The sequence below is a fragment of the Erinaceus europaeus genome, chromosome 11, assembly GCF_950295315.1.
Source record: "Erinaceus europaeus chromosome 11, mEriEur2.1, whole genome shotgun sequence".
Taxonomy (NCBI): domain Eukaryota; kingdom Metazoa; phylum Chordata; class Mammalia; order Eulipotyphla; family Erinaceidae; genus Erinaceus; species Erinaceus europaeus.
In genome coordinates this window covers 61,773,797-61,786,501 of record NC_080172.1, presented here as the reverse complement: position 1 = coordinate 61,786,501, position 12,705 = coordinate 61,773,797, and the positions used below count along the sequence as shown (strand labels likewise).

The 12,705-nt window shown below is 40.9% G+C and overlaps 1 protein-coding gene across 2 annotated transcripts in view; it reads right to left on the bottom strand.

Moving 5' to 3' along the window:
• Positions 1-352: 352 nt before the first annotated feature.
• The window catches only part of DENND2C (DENN domain containing 2C), a 116,354-nt gene continuing 104,001 nt past the window's right edge, over positions 353-12,705 (bottom strand). For both annotated transcript variants that reach the window (XM_060201838.1, XM_060201837.1), the window contains 5 exons: positions 12,356-12,397; positions 10,622-10,727; positions 8,983-9,219; positions 7,793-7,879; positions 353-2,720 (listed from right to left, as the gene is read on the bottom strand). In XM_060201838.1, the coding sequence (XP_060057821.1) occupies positions 2,689-2,720; positions 7,793-7,879; positions 8,983-9,219; positions 10,622-10,727; positions 12,356-12,397 (504 nt within the window). In that variant the 3' untranslated portion in view covers positions 353-2,688. The remainder of the gene's footprint in view (positions 2,721-7,792; positions 7,880-8,982; positions 9,220-10,621; positions 10,728-12,355; positions 12,398-12,705) is intronic.

The window sequence follows — 12,705 nt, the reverse complement described above, 5'->3', positions numbered from 1 at the left end:
ACAGGCGGTGAAGCAGGTCTGCAGGTGTCTTTCTCTCCCCGTCTTCCCCTCCTCCATTTCGCTCTGTCCTATCTAACAACGACGTCATCAATAACAACAATAAAAAAAAGCAACAAAAGGGAAAATGCATATATATAAATTTCTGATAATAGAATAACAGCGCTTCTTCTAACCTCCCGGCCACTTCTGAGGCCAATGTTTGTAGTCCAGTTTCCAGTTCTGTTTATGCGAACACCAATTAGAGGTAGGTTCAGACTGAGCCTGGAAGTGTTTGTTGGTCATAATTAGCCTGGACTGAATTCGGGTTATTTGTAAACTACATAAATTAGGCAAAAGGTCTTTACATCTTCAACAATTTCCTTTAAAGTTTTATTAACGAGACAGAGGAAACTACAGCATCACTCTCTGGTATATGCAATGGGGGAATCAAACTCATGCATGCAGGCGCTGTGGTCTTCCACTGTCAACTCCAGAGCTGTGTAGGTTCCATTTTCTGTGTGATTTATTTTAGTCATATGAGTCAGAGGGAAGCTAGAACATCACATGTCCCTTCTGAGGGCGGGATCTGGAGCCTCAAGCATGCAAGTCCACCAGTTGAGCTATTTCCCCATTTGCTTATACAATTTTATTTAAAATTCTACAAAAGATTATGTAATTGTTGTTTATTAAAAGATCCGTAAACAATATTTTATACAAATCTTGAGCAGTTCTTTAACATGTTCAGAATTTATAATACTGTACAAAAAATAAAAACCTAAGAAAAGGAAGCAGCTTCAGATTGCAGGAAGAAGATAAAACCCCCATCTCTTAAGCAAAAGGTCTCACAGAGGGATTGGCAGAATCTATCACATTTCTCCCCTCCTACTTTATAAACATTCAATTTCCTGTTACTAATTGTTCCCTCTAGAGCATCAGAAGAGCCCAAATGGGGAGATGCCTTAAGAGCCCAGTTGTGGTAAACTACTTAATACAAAAGAAATTTTTTTAAGGATATAGGTTCAGTTCTACTTCCTGACCCACATGTATAGGAACATTAAACAGCAATGTTCTTAAAATGTCTACTTCAGATTTATTATTTTTTTTGTATTTTTTAAAATTTATTTATTTTCCCTTTTGTTGCCCTTGCTGTTTTTTCATTGTTGTAGTAGTTATTAATGTTGTTATTGATGTCATCGTTGTTAGATAGAACAGAAAGAAATGGGAGAGATGAGGGGAAGACAGAGAGGGGGAGAGAAAGACCTGCTTCACCGCCTGTGAAGCGACTCACTCTGCAGGTGGGGAGCCGGGGGCTCAAACTGGGATCCTTAGGCCAGTCCTTGCACTTTGTGCCACGTGCGCTTAACCCGCGGTGCTACCGCCCGACTCCCTTGAGATTTATTCTTACACACCTGAATTCGTTGTAATAACATTACTGTTATTAAGTTAATAAACTGAATCATAATACAACTTGTCAGGTGTTTTGTTTGAATATTTTTATGCCAGCAGAGGTTGAAGAAAACTGACATTTGCTGTAAAACATTAATGTAAACTGCACCATCACTGACAAAATATTTCAACACTACTTTTTATTTATTTTATTAGTGATCAATACTATTTCTTTCCATATAAGGATCAAGGGGATTTAGTGGAATGTGCCTAAGAAATTTTGAGTTTACTTTAGTCAGAGAAAAAAGTCTATTGTAACAATTCTAGGGGAATCTAGAAGAAGCTCTTTTAATTTGAAATCCCTTATCCTTAGAGCTGAGAGATGGCTCTGGTAAAGTTCCGTTTAAAAGAAACTATTTCAAAGCTACAGTCCCACAGAGCTTAAATTTTCCTATGCAGAGCTAACCAACTTTCTGTGTTCATAAAATAACAGTCCTGGCTTCAGTTCTGACTCTGCTATTCAACTTTTGGCAAATTATTTAACCTCCTGAACTCCAGTTTCTTTATTACTAAAATGGGGATTTAAATATTAATTTCATGATTAAGGGATGAATAGGATGGCATGTATATCTTAGTAAATGGCACACTGGCACTGAAAAAAAAAAGGTAGTTTTCTCATGCCCTTAAAAGGTCATTTTTCAGCTGATTACACAAATTTTAATGTTGACATAAGGCGCAATCTGTTCAATGTGGCAGCAGGAGAAGGAATAGCAAACTTTTTATAAAGCAGTAAACTGCTAATAGAGCTCCCATATTAAGTGAGATTCCTCTAGACACAATATTAGATATTACCCTTTGTCCTTAGCTTAGATCAAACTGCTCATGGGTTTAAAGCTGCCATGGCATGTAAGTGATGAGAATTATGTGTGTGGGGCTAGTGTTCTTTACTTCTACCACACCTCCCCAGTCGCTTAAAACATTGATCTTGGAGGTGTTTTTAAAATGCAATACCAAGTCTCTCCATTATAAAAAAAAGACAAGTACCCTCACAGGCTAAGCACAAAGAATGAGTCTAACACTCAAACGAAAAAGGCCACTTAAAATGAACTGGAGGGTGAGATGAAAGCATTGGTTCCAGACTACGTCCAGTAATTGGCCAGTGATGACTACAGTGGCAACAGGAGAATCTCTATGAAGACCTGCTCTGTATCCTTTCCAACTTTCAAATATTTTGTAGAATACTTCAGGGTATTCTGACTCTTGAAAAATATTTCCTTTGGCACTTTTAGCTCTATTTAGGATGGAGACGGTCAAGCAAAAATTTCATTTCTTCTGCAGAAATTTCATTTTATTTCCTAAAGAGAGAAAAAGTAAACTCTTGTTATTTTCTGTACTTTGATTCAGGCAAGGAATTAACAAACTAAATTAACATTTATTTTTTTAAATATTCCCTTTTGTTGCCCTTAAAAAAATTTTTTTACATTTATTTATTTTCCCTTCTGTTGCCTTTGTTGTTGTTGTTATTGCTGTCATTGTTGTTGGATAGGACAGTGATATGGAGAGAGGAGGTGAGAAACGCACTTGCAGACCTGCTTCACCACCTGTGAAGTGACTCCTGCAGGTGGAGAGCCGGAGACTGGAACCGGAATCCTTATGCTGGCCCTTGCGCTTTGCGCCACCTGTGCTTAACCCGCTGAGCTACACCCAACTCCCGCCCTTCTTTTTTTTATTGTTGTTGTTATTGATGTCGTTGTTGTTGGATAGGACAGAGAGAAATGGAGAGAGGAGGGGAAGACACAGGGGGGAAAGATAGACACCTGCAGACCTGCTTCACCGCTTGTGAAGCGACTCCCCTGCAGGAGGGAAGCCGGGGGTCAAACTGGGATCCTTATGCTGGTCTGTAAGCTTTGTGCAATGTGCCCTTAACCCACTGCACTACCACCCGGCCCCAACGAAATAGTCATTTAAAGGCCCAAGAGGTGCTGCAGTGGATAAAACGTTGGCTTCTCAAGCATGGTGTCCTGAGTTCGATCCCTTTCATCACATGTACCAGAATGATGCCCTGGTCTCTCTCTCCCTCTTTCCATTAAAATAAATATATCTAGGGTGAGGGAAATAGCATAATGGTTATGCAAACAGACTCTCATGCCTGAGGCTCCAAAGTCCCAGGTTCAGTCCCCCACACCACCATAAGCCTGAGCTAAGCAGTGCTCTGGTGTTTGTGTCTCTGCATCTCTCTCAAAAATAAAATAAATAAAATATTAAAAATAAATAAATCTAAAATAACAACCTAATAATTTATAATGGTCTAGCAGTAATTGTCTTTTTTTTTTTTTTTTGCCTCCAGGGTTATAGCTGGGGCTCCTTGCCTGCACTATGAATCCATTGCTCCTAGCCGCCATTTTTTCTATTTTGTTGTTGTTATTGCTGTTGTTGCTGTCTAGGAGACAGAAATCGAGAGAGGCAGGGAAGACAGAGAAGGGGAGAGAAAGACACATGCAGACCTGCTTCACCGCTTGTGAAGCGACCCCCTGCAGGTGAGGAGCCGGAAACTGGATCCTTAAGCAGCTGGTCCCTGAACTTCGCACCATGTACTCTTAAACTTGCTGCGCCACTGCCCAGCCCCCATAAGTTGTCATCTTATGCTATCAGTTGAATGTTTAACTCACTCACTCTTAAGTGCCTAGTTATAGAGGCAGGCAGAGGAGAACTCAGACATCATTTAATTTAATGATTTTCAACCCTGACTGCTTAGAATTACTTGACCTAGTATAATGGTTATGTGAGACATTTTTTTTTTTTAAATATTTATTCCCCTTTGTTGCCCTTGTTGTTTTATTGTTGTAGTTATTATTGATGTCATGGTTGTTGGATAGGACAGAGAGAAATGGAGAGAGGAGGGGAAGACAGAAAGGGGGACAGAAAGATAAACACCTGTAGACCTGCTTCACTGCTTGTGAAGCAACTCCCCTGCAGGTGGGGAACCGGGGGCTTGAACCAGGATCCTTAGACCAATCCTTGCATTTTGTGCCATGTGTGCTTAATTTGCTGCGCTACTCCTGCAAGACATTTTTCATGCCTGAGACTCCGAATTCCTAGGCTCAATATCCAATACCACCATAGCCAAAAAGTATTGTGTGTGTATGTCTTTTTCTGTATCATAAAAATAAATAGCATACTGTTAAATACCAGTTGGTCTATTCTCCAGGTATTTCTTGTATGTTGAAGGTTTGGTGGTAAAAAGCGGGGGAGCAGTGTCAGTGGGAAGATAGATATCTGTTTTATAAGAGCACTGCTCAGTTCTGGCTTATGGCAGTATGGGGGATTGAACCTTAGGACCTTCAGTGCCTCAGATATGGAAGTCTATTATGCATAGCCATTATGCTATAACCCAGCTCATGGAAAACCATATAAAATAAAAAAAACTTTTTGATAGTACAGAGAGAAACTGAGAGTGAAGTTGGAGGTAGAAATGTAGAGAGAGGGGCAGGGTGGTGGTGCACCTGGTTGAGCGCATGTTACAAAGCACAAGGACCCGGTTTGGGCCCCTGGTCCCCACCTGCAGGGGGAAAGCTTTGACAGTGGTCAAGCAGGGCTGCAGGTGTATCTCTGTCTCTCTCCCTCTTTATCTCCCTCTCTCAATTTCTGGCTCTCTGTATCCAATAAACAAAGATAATTTTTTAAAGTTTTTTTTTGTAAATTTTATTTTATTTATTTATTTTTAAAATTTTTTTTCCCTCCAGGGTTATTGCTGGGCTCGGTGCCTGCACCATGAATCCACCGCTCCTGGAGGCCATTTTTCCCCCTTTTTGTTGCCCTAGTTGTTGCAGCCTCGTTGCGGTTATTATTGCCATTGTTGACGTTGCTTTGGTGTTGGATAGGACAGAGAGAAATGGAGAGAGGAGGGGAAGACAGAGAGAGAGGGGAGAGAAAGATAGACACCTGCAGACCTGCTTCACCGCCCGTGAAGCGACTCCCCTGCAGGTGGGGAGCCCGGGGCTCAACCGGGATCCTTACGCCGGTCCCTGCGCTTTGCGCCACGTGCGCTTAACCCACTGCGCCACCGCCCGACTCCCTGTAAATTTTATTTTATTTAACTTATTTATTCTCTTTTGTTGCCCTTGTTTTATTGTTGTAGATGTCGTCGTTGTTGGATAGGACAGAGAGAAATGGAGACAGGAGGGGAAGACAGAGAGGGGGAGAGAAAGACACCTGCAGACCTGCTTCACTGCCTGTGAAGGGACTTCCCTTGCAGGTGGGGAGCCGGGGGCTTGAACTGGGATCCTAATGCCGGTCCTTGTGCTTTGCGCCACGTGCGCTTAACCTGCTGTGCTACTGCCCGACTCCCTTTTTTAAGTTTTTTAATAAATAGAAAGAAAGGAAGAAAGAAAGAAGGGAAGAAGGAAGGAAGGAAGGAAGGAAGGAAGGAAGGAAGGAAGGAAGGAAGGAAGGAAGAAAGAAAGAAAGAAAGAAAGAAAGAAAGAAAGAAAGAAAGAAAAGTGTAGAGAGAAAGAGACAGCTGCAGCTTTGCTTCACTTGTGTAAGCTTCCCCCGGAGGTGGGGATTGGTTGGCTCAAACCCAGGTCCAGGTCCTTAAACATGGTAATGTACATGCTTAAGTGGATGCACTACCACCTCAGGAGACTGTTTTTTTGTTTGTTTTGTTTTTGCCTGCAGGGTTATTGCTGGGCTCAGTGCCTGCACCATGAATCCACTGCTCCTGGAGGCCATTTTTTCCCCTTTTGTTGCCCTTGTTGTAGCCTTGTTGTGGTTATTATTCTTGTTGATGTTGTTCGTTGTTGGTTGTTGGATAGGACAGAGAGAAATGGAGAGAGGAGGGGAAGACAGCGGGGGAGAGAAAGACAGACACCTGCAGATCTCCTGCTTCACTGCCTGTGAAGTGACTCCCCTGCAGGTGGAGAGCTGGGGGCTCGAACCCGGATCCTTATGCCGGTCCTTGAGCTTTGTGTCATGTGCGCTTAACCCTCTGTGGTACTGCCCAACCCCCTAGGAGACTGTTTTTAAACTGCCCCTGAAATTGTGACATTGTAGTCAGAGCTGATTACTTTTTTTCTTCTTCTTTCTTTACCAGGGCTATTGCTGGGGCTCAGAATCCACTGCTCCCAGAGGCCATTTTTCTCTTCCTCTTACTTTCTCTTCTTTCCTTTTTCTTTCTTTTGATACAACGAGAAAGAAATTAAGAAGGGGGAGGTTTAGAGGGAGAGAAAAAGAGACATCTGCAGCACTGCTTTACTGCTTCCTCCTGTAGATGGGGGGCTTGAACTCTGGCCCTTGTGCATGGTAAGGTGTGTGCACTAATAGGTACAGTGCTGATTATTTTATTTTATCTAATCCCATGGTATAAAGAAGAAATCATTGTCCAAGATGTAATTTGTCCACTGTCTCTCAGGTAAGGGTAGGACCTGACTTTATTTATTTATATTAAATATTTATTAACAGGAGAGGGGAAAAAGAGAACCAGACCATCACTCTGGTCTAGTGCTGGCAAGTGAACTTGGAACCAATACTCTAGTTATTGTGCTATCTCCCAATCAACATGATATGGGCCTAATTTTAATTAGAGATGTATATCTCAAAGTCCAATATAGAATATAAATTCTGGGAGTGGGATGGTAGCACAGCAGGTTAAGTGCATGTGGTGCAAAGCACAAGGACCAGCGTAAGGATCCAGTTCAAGCCCCCGCTCCCCACCAGGGGAGTCGCTTCACAAGCAGTGAAGCAGGTCTGCAGATGTGTCTCTCTTTCTCTCCCCCTCCTCTCTCCATTTCTCTTTGTCCTATCCAACAACAGTATCAACAACAACAAAAATAAAACAACAAGGGCAATAAAAGGGAATATTAAAAAAATAAAATAATAAAATATAATATAAATTCTTCACTGTTTGGGATTACCATACCACTGATCTTTATCATTCTGGAATGACTTTCTAGGTAGAAAAAGACAAAAACCCGGGAAGAGGTAGATAGCATAATGGTTATGCAAAGAGACTCTCATTGCCTGAGGCTCCAAAGTCCCAGGTTCAGTACATAAGCCAGAGCTGAGCAGTGCTCTGGTTAAAAAAAAAAAAAAAAAGACATACCATGAGGCAAAGGGTTTCCTCCAATGCAGATGCATACATGGCAAAGCAATCTGATATATCTTTTTATCTACCTATTTATTTTTGGATAGAGACAGAAATTGAGAGGGAAGGAGGAGACAGAGAGGGAAAGGAAAAGAGAGATACCTGCAGAGCTACTTCATCACTTGTGAAGCTTTCCTTCTGTAGGTGGGGACTGAAGTCCTTGTGCACTGTAATGTATGCACCACCACCTGACCCCATTAATCCACTATATCCAAGTGAGTTATTTTGCCAGCCCACAACAAATGCTTTTCAGCCAAGATATCTACCAGGCAAATATTAACTCACCAAGGCTTCGTAAAATTCTGTTCACCCCACTGGGCTCAGATTCAGGAATCGTTTCCAAATACTGGAGGGCCCGAACCTCAAACAAACCTACAAGAAAAATTCATATTAGTGAAACTGTCCAACACTCAAGACTGAAAATTCAAACTATGTGTTCATTTTAAAATATTTTTATTTATTTGTTATAGGATAGAGACAGAGAAATTGAGAGAGGAGGGTTAGATAGAGGGAGAGACAGACACCTGCATCCCTGCTTCACCACTCGTGAAGCTTTCCCCCTGCAGTTGGTGACAGGGGCTTGAACTGGTGTCTTTGCACACTGTGATGGGTGTGCTTAACCACGTGTATCATCGTCTGACCCCAAAACTCTGTGCTCATTACCAATGTATTTCCCCAGCTGAAATGGTATTACAAAATAAATATTTCTCATAACAAACAAATCAGATGTTAAGCCCTTATAGCATTACCCTGTTTTATGTCTATATTATTTTAAAACTGTTCTAAAATTTTTAATTTTATGTATTTATTTATTGGATAGAGACCGTCAGAAATTCAGAGGGGAAGGGAAGATAGAGGAGAAGAGAGACACCTGCAGCACTACTTTATCATTTGCAAAGCTTTCCCCTGCAGGTGGGGACTAGGGCTCAAGCCTGGGTCCTTGTGCATTATATAATGAGTGCTCAACCAGGCGAGCCACCTGGCCCCGTAATTTATTTTAATTAGAAAGATATGGAGAGAAAGCTACAGAGATCAGGAGTCCAGAGCACTGCTCAGCTCTGGCTTAAGGTAGTGTTCGAGGACCTCAGAGTCTCAGACCTGAGAGTCTTTTTTTTTTTTTTAACATTTATTTTATTTATTCCCTTTTGTTGCCTTTTTTATTATTATTGTTGTAGTCATTGTTGGATAGGACAGAGAGAAATGGAGAGAGGAGGGGAAGACAGGGGGAGAGAAAGATAGACACCTGCAGACCTGCTCCACCGCCTGTGAAGTGACTCCCTGCAGGTGGGGAGCCAGGGGCTGAACTGGGATCCTTATGCCGGTCCTTGTGCTTTGTGCCACATGCGCTGAACCTGTTGTGCTACTGCCCGACTCCCCCGAAAGTCTTTTTATGTAGCTATTATGCTATTTACCCAGCTCTTTCAAACCTTTCATATACTCAAAAACACATAGGAAAATTTTATGATGGAACAGACCTTTTACTCCACTTTTCCTAAGTTCTCGGTCTTGGATGAATCCTGCAAACATCTGAGTTTCCATGAAGAGATCCAGAAAGTGGCGCACACTTCGGGAAGTGTGAGATTTACGGAATGGTTCCCTTTGGAATACACGCTCCCCACGCTCAGTGACAGTCATGTTTAAAGAATAATGACCTACCAACTCTACAAAAAACCGAACAAATGCTTCGGATACCAGAGAGCTGAGTGTCACATCTACAAAATAAAAGAAAAAAGTTCTGTGAATTAAAAGTCTCCCCCCTAGAATACAGGTCCATGAAAGATGATGAATGACATAGTGGGGGTTGTATTGTTAAATGGGAATCTGGGCAATGTTATGCATGTACAAACTATTGTATTTACTGTTGAATGTAAAACATTAATTCCCCAATAAAGAAATAAATTATAAAAAAAAGGGTAACAAAAGAGAAAATAAATATTTTTAAAAAAGAAAAAAAAAAAGTCTCCCCTCCCAAAAAAAAAAAAAAAGCACTACTCAGTTCTGGCTTGTGGTAGTATCAGGTATTGAACCTGGGACCACTGGTGTCTCAGGCATGAAAGTCTGTTACATCATGCTACTTCCAGGCCTGCCTCTCTCTCTCTCTCTTTTCCTTTTTTTAACATCTTTTTTTTTTTTTAATTTATTCCCTTTTGTTGCCCTTGTTGTAGTTATTATTATTGTCATTGTTGTTGGATAGGACAGAGAGAAATGGAGAGAGGAGGGGAAGACACAGAGGGGGATAGAAAGATTGACACCTGTAGACCTGCTTCACCGCTTGTGAAGCGACTCCCCTGCAGGTGTAGAGCTGGGGGCTCAAGCCGGGATCATTATTCCGGTCCTTGCGCTTTGCACCACGTGTGCTTAATCCGCTGCTCTACCGCCCGACTCCCCCAGGTCAGTCTCTTTTAACTGTGTGTTTAATGGAGACATTGACTTATTATAGAAGTAATGCCTGGGAAATCATAGCTAAGTGTACTGAGAATAGCATAACTATAAAGAGCTAAATAACGTTACCTGCTTCTCCTTGGTCTGAGTACAATTTTAAAGGATGGATATCCAGAAAAAGCCTCACTGAGGAAATGGCATTTGAGTGTCAACCAGCAGGGAGAAGTCAGAGCCATGCGGCTATCTGGGGAAACAGCACCATTTAAATGGAACTGAACACATGTAATGGGCCTTTAGGGAGTTGGGCGGTAGCACAGCGGATTAAGCACATGTGGCTCAAAGCACAAGGACCAGAATAAGGATCCCAGTTCAAGCTCCTGGCCCCCACCTGCAGGGGAGTTGCTTTACAAGCGGTGAAGCATGTCTACAGGTGTCTATTTTTCTCTCTCCCTCTCTCCATTTCTCTCTGTCCTATCCAACAGCGACGACATCAATAACTACAACAATAAAACAACAAAGGCAACAAAAGGGAATAAATAAATAATTTTTTAAAAAAAGGGCCTTTAAGTAGAAAGTGGTCGGGCACATCTGAGGAGGAGTAAGAAGGCTAATCATAAGCTTTCCAAGGCACAGGAATGTTTCATACTACTTCTGCATATCCTTCTGCAAGGTTCTGGGCATTCCGCAACTATGTACTTCCTTGATATTAATTCACACTCCACTGTTTCATACCTTGTGAAAAATTCTGCTCCTGAGCCAAAATTTCATTTCGTTCTTCCAAAATCTGTATCAGAGCAGTTTGGAGTTTTGGTGGTAGAATTTCATCTTCATCAGATACCTTACAGGAAAAATTGAGATTTTTATGAACTTTGAAAGAGAAAAATCTCAAATATGAACTAGTTAAGGCTCCTGAAGGCCCACAAATTTTCTTCCCACTGTTGAGCAAAATCCACTATATGCAGTTTATTTATGTGCTAAAAATAAACAGTATACTTTATAAAATCTTTTGGCATTTTCCCCACCAAATATCTCTCACTTAGAAATGTAATATTACAGGGGCTGGGCAGTAGCACAGTGGGTTAAGTGCATATGGCACAAAGCACAAAGACCGGCATAAAGATCCAGATTCGAGTCCCCAGCTCCCCACCAGCAGGGGAGGTTGCAAGCGGTGATGCAGGTCTGCAGGTGCCTTTCTTTTTCTCCCCTTATCTGTCTTCCTTTCTCCTCTCGATTTCTCTCTGTCCTATCCAACAACAGCAATAACAACAAGGGTAACAAAAATGGGGAAAAAAACCAGGCTCCAAGGATCAGTGGATTAGTAGTGCAGGCACTGAGCCCTGGAGACAAAAAAAAAAAAAAGTAATATTATACTACAGAGGTCATCCCTAAGTAAATGGCATTTCAAATGTGATGAACTAATTGCCTTTGAGCACAGTCTTGGGAAACAGTCTTTTTTACCCTGTAGTCAGTGTTCAAAAATCTACTGGGCTGGTGGGGAGAAAGTATAATGGGTATGGAAAAGACTTGATGCCTGAGGCTCTGTGGTCCCAAGTTCAATTCCCAATACTACCATAAACCAGAGTTATACAGTATCTATCTGACTCTCACTGAAAAGTAAAAATAAAATAAAATAAAACTGCCCATATCTTTAATTTTAATTCTCATCATAGATATAATTTTCAAATATTTCCCAATTCTTGAGGTTGCTTTTAATTTTGTTGATGATTCCTTTGTTGTACAGACAAATGTAATAATTTATATTAAAGACCTGAGCACTACCAAACCCAAAAATTAAACATGAAAATGGCTTTAAGGTCCGTTTTCCTCTTCAGTACCCAGAATGATTATCTTTTCCCTAACTGTATCATGGTCAAGCCTCTATTACACCTTTTATAAAACTTTAAGGATTATATGTGCTCACTGATCCCACTGTTTACAGAGGTTTTTCAGATTGCCTTGCTTACCTTGAGATTCTGTTTCCCTAATCGAATATATCTACTGATCTTTAAAAATGCTGGCTAATTGTAGCTAGGAAGTCTGCTCAGTTGGGTAGAGGGCAGTACTTGCAACTGTAAGTCTGATTGTCTTTCACAAATTAATGTATATATATTTAAATACATAGTTGTAAAGATAAATACTATCCAAATTTAATTATATTACAGCTTATATGTCAACTCATTTGGGGTCAGGAGAGTTTAGGGCAGTCTGGTCACAGATAGCAACATCTGGAATTGAAGGGTAGATGACCTCTTTTGAAAATGATGTTGAATCTGTTTCCTTCTTCCTTCTTTAAGACAGACAAGCCATAAGCCCAAGACACATTTTTCAAGTTAATCTTGTTTGGCCAAGTTAAGTATGTGTAAGAACTAAAAGCCTTGTCGGAGAGTCATTTTCTCTGAAGCACCTTCACATATTTTCTGTTTAATTATCTGCAAACCTTATATAATCACCTCCTTTGTCACTCACCTCCTGTAAGAACTTGTCTGCACAGAGATCAACTATCAGCACCTATAAAGATAAAGTAGCCAGGCAAGTTAAACCAGAGACAATCATACAATACATGCGGCAGTTCTAGGTCAGGAAGAATAGTTTCACTCTTCCAAGAGATTGGGCAAATTTTAAACAAAATTAACTCAGCGGTAGCCCACATACAAGTTAACCCATCAGGGCTGGGGAGATAGCATAATGGTTATCAAAAAGACTTTCATGCCTGAGGCAGCAAAGTTTTTTCCCTGGTCCAATTACCAGTACCACCACAACAATATTAATTATAAATATTATCAATTATTTTTAATAATGATTACTGTTAGTATATT